Here is a 5,000-nt window from a genome sequence, read left to right as displayed (position 1 = left end):
AATTCATCCTTACCTGCCTTTCATTGGATATCATATAACTAACGTGATGGGATATCATTATCTATAATTCTGAATGTATGAGTAACTCTCCTCTCTCACTCTGCTCTCCGAAGATTTATTAGAAAAAGTAAGTATCCTTTTCTTTGTTGTTGCGTTGAATTTTGAATTTTTAGGGGAAGGGGGCGGGCATTAGAAGATCAGAGAGCTCCTCTTCATTGATACTTTTCATTTATTTCTTGCTATACATGCGTATCTAAAGTGTTTGGCGCAAGGTATCGAAATCAGAAATGTAATCATATTAATTTTATCATACATTTAGACTGTGCAATGACCATTCGTCTTCGCGAATTTATTTTTCGAATAGAACTCATGTGGTCGCAATGGTCGCAATAGGGAGTTGGTGTGGATAATCATCTATATCCACTCTGAATTTAGATATAAATGGTTAAAAGACACACACACACACAAACAGTCTCGAAGGGAAACCAAGATTACACGTAATTTGTTGATCCTCTGACTGAAGATGTACGAGAAGCTCTCTGACCACTCTTCATGCTGGTCCGTCATTTAGTAACTGTTTATGGCGCTGTATACGTTCAGTCTCCGCACTGGTCACTCTTCATCATGGTCCCTCATTTTAGCATCTGTTTACCTTAAGTACTCAAAGTGTACCTGAGTGTGCCCGCACTAATGGCTGATGCCTTGCAGTCCCGGGTGACGGCCCAGCCTCCGGGGGAGCGCAACTTCCACATCTTCTACCAGCTGTTGGCGGGCGCTGACATCCAAACCCTCAGTAAGTTGTGTGGCTTTTATTAAGCCTTTGTTAGCTTTTCATCTTGGAGAAGATGCACTAGAGTGGAGGTGATAATTGGCAGTATACTAGAGTGCCCTTCTTTCGTGTTGAGTGCATATTCGCCTCGAAACAAAATATAGTATTGTCATCATTCGAGTTTTTCCTATTAAACGTTAACATGAACTGCTACTGGTCGCATTGTTCGGGCTTATTGGACATGTGTTTGATACTGATATCAATATAATAAGCAAAGGCTTCTTGTTAAATCACGTCAGTAGTTTACGTGTTTTTTAATGTTCTTTTTCTCCGGCCGAGCGACCCTAGACCTATTTTACAAATAATGTACCGACTCCGGTTAATTGATTGATGATAGTCAGTGATTAATTGATGATAGTCGCCATTAATTCGTGTTATTCTTTGGTTTAGTGATCAAATAATGGATTTAAGGTAGCAAGAGGAGATAATTGCAAATTTATAATTCAATTCTAGTTACTAGAAAAGGACTCCATCAAGACGTACTTTGTCGCTCTAAATGTAAAGAGATAATGCACAGCGGTTGCTTAGAGCAGGCTGTAAGCATCTCCTAAAGCCGTTTGTATTCCAGTGTATCCCCTCGATCCTCACGGAGAAATGTAAAGGTTTCAGCTATTTCTGGAGACGAAGAGGTCCACGTGTATGGCTTCGGCAGCCTTCCTCTGCGCTCTCTCTCTCTTGCCTCCATGATTCATGATGTGTGAAAAAATGTCGTCTTTCTTGGACACGAATGAGATTCAAGTCACATATGGCCACTGCCGACTCCTGCCTTACAGAAATGCACCAAACTTCTCATAATCATTACATAATGCATGAGTTGAAAATCTGATATAATATTAGAACTCAATGTTAGACTTTAAATTTTATCTGCGCTACTTGGAGTAAATTCTGGGTAGGTTAGTGTTTGTGGGATAAAGGCACATTTGAGTTGATTCTCCGCAGAGTCCTTGAGGCTGCAGAGGAACCTAGACAACTACAACCTGCTGCGCGCGCCTAGGCATTTCCCTACAGACGCACTGGACGACCGCACAGAGTTCAACATCACCAAGGTCTGTTCACTTTCAAATGAATGTTCCTCGTGTTTCATTCATGTAAACAGATAGAATATCAGTCCCGTGCATATACAGCCATGCTTCGAGTGCCAGAGACGTAACAGCAGTGTCTCTCCCGCAGCGTGCCCTAGAAACCCTCGGCCTGGCGTACGAGGAGCAAATGGAGGTTTTCAAGCTCGTTGCAGTCGTGCTCAAGGTCGGCAACCTGACCTTCACGTCCGTTAACAATATTGACGGCACGGAAGGGTGCGCCAACGAGAATGAATATGGTGAGTGGGGGCTGACCGCAGTTACTGAACCCAGACTGCATGGAAACTGTGAAAGGATCTCGGTTGGCAAAGATCTTTGTCCTTTTTCCTTATATTCGAACTGGTGTATATCTTGTATTAAGTCTTACATTGTATGAAGCGTATGTAGAGAGAAAATAAGCACAGTGCTTTTTTCATACCCCTGTTCATGTTCGAATTTCTATGATTTGGTGAAAATAACCATTAGAAGTCGTTATGTTTCTAACACAAGCCTCTAGAGATTATCCTTAAACATCACCATATGTTTGTGTAGTCGAGCGCTGTCATGTATTTCAGTTCCCAAATCGCTCTCTTGTAGTTTTCTAGGAAATTTGCTTGTCATAATTAAGATCAGAGAATGTAGTGTCTATCACTCTTATTGTTGACATTATTATCATAGCCATCACCATCATCGGCGTCACCACGATTGTCATCATTCGTAGCAGCATCACATAATCGTTGTAATTAAACATCATCGTTATAGCCGTTAATGCATGATCATCATTATCTATAGCGATGTTGCCTTTATTGATAAACTTGCTATCATTATTACTGCTACTGTCATTATTGCTGTAATTCCCCTTGTTATTACAGATATATATACCGATATGAACACACGCATTATTGTATACATAAATGAATGATTGAATAAGTCACAGCTGCCCATTTGTCATTGTTCAGTAGTATGTTTACTTTATTACGAAACAATGCTTTATAAAATCAGTAACGTAGCTATTGATTCAATTTGAAAAACATGTTTTAATGGGCCTTCCTTCTATGGAATGTTTGAAATGCGTCATTGAAGAAGCGCGGTACGAGTCTTTGTTTCCCGCAGAGTTGCACGAGGTGTGCGAGCTGCTCTCGTGCGAGGTCTCGGCGCTGGTGGCGGCGCTGCAGACGCGCACGGTGGAGGCGCGCGGAGACACCGTGGTGGCCGAACTCACCGCTGCGGAGGCCACCCGCGCCCGCGACGCGCTGTGCCGCGCCCTCTACAACCGCCTCTTCACCTGGGTCGTCGCCAGAGCTAATGAGGCTATCAAGGTCAGACTCGAGCCATGACGGCTGGCGCGGTCGGCCTTGCTCAAGGTTTACTTAAGGCGTCTTTTGTAAGAGCCACATACATGAGTTGGAAGGTTCTGACATTTTGATTTGAATTTAAAGTAAATAAATCTGCTAATAAAGGTCTTTTTGAAAATAATTCTGCAAATATATTTCACAAAATGTCAATCTTTTCCTAACCTGGAAATAACATCCGTTGTCTGAAACCCCCAGAGGTTCTCTGTGGGAGTTTCTTTTAGTTTTTATTTTCATCGTTGAGAGTGATATCTGTCATTTGAACTAGATTAAACAGATTATGTTATACATTAATGACTTTCCAAAATACATATTGGATGTGGGAGTTTCAGAGTTTGCAGCATTATTGTCAAGTATAAATGCTAATGGCAACTCGGCTCCATGCTCTCATCCAGTTGATGACGTTTTCATTACGTAGCGATACAGGATTGGGGGGATTAACTTGTTCTGTCTGCGTATGCACAGAAGTAAGCCTTGACTCCAAAGTCAATGCTGCTCCAGAGGTGCATGAAAATTCCATCCTGAACGCTGCCATGGCGCATGTGCAGCTGACGGCTGGATTACACTTCAATCCGGATTTAATGTTTATGGCACAACAGAGGACGCCTTTAGTCAGTACACGGCAGAGCATTCGCTGAGCTCCTCAGGCGAGGACACCTGTTCTTTAGCTAAGGCTTAGTCTTCCAACTGAAGCACGGCTGTGTTCATCACGATGGGAATGTTGCTGTTTGTTTGGGTGCCAAAGTGAAATACTGTAGACAGTCAGAATAAGGGACATTTTACCAGGTTTCACAGGTGCTGCTTTCTTCTGACTGTGGCAATAGTACTCGGATAACGTATCGTGGACATGTGCTATCTTTTCTTCCTCTTATCATAGGTGAGGACGCTTGGCCGCAGGAAGGTGCTTGGACTGCTCGATATCTTTGGCTTCGAAATCCAGGAGACAAACAGTTTTGAGCAGCTGGTCATTAATTTCTGTAATGAGAAACTTCATCAGGTAAGTTCCTTTTGTATTAGATTGGCGTAGCAAGTCCTGTTCATTGTCACTTACCTCCTCTATAACTCGCACGAGCTGTGTGACTCATCGGGAGCTCGCTTAACGAAGGACTTCCGCCCCAGATCGTCACGGAGATCACGCTGAAGGAGGTGCAGGAGGACTACCTGCGGGAGGGCATCGACTGGACGCCCATCGACATTCCAACCAATAACGCCGTCGTGGACCTTATTGAGCAGGTGAGGCTGGCATGGACAGCAGCCACGTGGAGTCGGCTGTTTGCGTGCAAGGGTTGTATAAGGCAATATGAGAAGTGCTCTGTGAGTCCCAGAAGGATGCATGGACGATGGTAGAAATGTTATATATCGCTTGTTTCTAATGGGCGAGATAAAGGCAGAAATAAGTTCGGCTTGTCTTCAACAGCGGCAGACCGGTGTGTTAGCTGTGATAGAGGACGTGTGCGCCAGAGTGGGCGGAAGCACCGACGCGTTGCTCCAGCAGCTCTCCTTCTCGTGCGGAGGACATTCTCTCTTCGATATCAAGGGCGGCCGCCATTCCCACTCCGATAACAACATTCCGCACGACTCCTTTAGGTGAGTAAGAATGAGAAGGACTTCAGAAGGGATGCTGCATGACGCTCGAAACTATGCTTCTCCCCCGGGAATTGCAGTCATAACAGTGATGATATGGCAATTGTATTGATGTTGGAAAATGTCTGAATTTTGTTGAATAACTTCACACCGCAAGAAATACTTCTGATACGTTTC

At 43.7% G+C, this 5,000-nt stretch overlaps 1 protein-coding gene across 1 annotated transcript in view; it reads left to right on the top strand.

Moving 5' to 3' along the window:
* The window catches only part of LOC122265348 (unconventional myosin-Ia), a 47,245-nt gene that overhangs the window by 29,489 nt on the left and 12,756 nt on the right, over positions 1 to 5,000 (top strand). The window contains exons 6-13 of the mRNA XM_086544198.1: positions 114 to 127; positions 709 to 793; positions 1,769 to 1,875; positions 2,000 to 2,147; positions 3,001 to 3,206; positions 4,117 to 4,236; positions 4,359 to 4,472; positions 4,657 to 4,826. Coding sequence (XP_086400324.1) covers positions 114 to 127; positions 709 to 793; positions 1,769 to 1,875; positions 2,000 to 2,147; positions 3,001 to 3,206; positions 4,117 to 4,236; positions 4,359 to 4,472; positions 4,657 to 4,826 — 964 coding nt within the window. The remainder of the gene's footprint in view (positions 1 to 113; positions 128 to 708; positions 794 to 1,768; positions 1,876 to 1,999; positions 2,148 to 3,000; positions 3,207 to 4,116; positions 4,237 to 4,358; positions 4,473 to 4,656; positions 4,827 to 5,000) is intronic.

Source organism: Penaeus japonicus, unplaced genomic scaffold (assembly GCF_977035675.1).
Source record: "Penaeus japonicus unplaced genomic scaffold, GWHDUDI00000001_assembly GWHDUDI00000015, whole genome shotgun sequence".
NCBI lineage: Eukaryota > Metazoa > Arthropoda > Malacostraca > Decapoda > Penaeidae > Penaeus > Penaeus japonicus.
The sequence above is the reverse complement of the archived record's forward strand: the minus strand, read 5'-3'. Positions and strand labels throughout refer to the sequence as shown.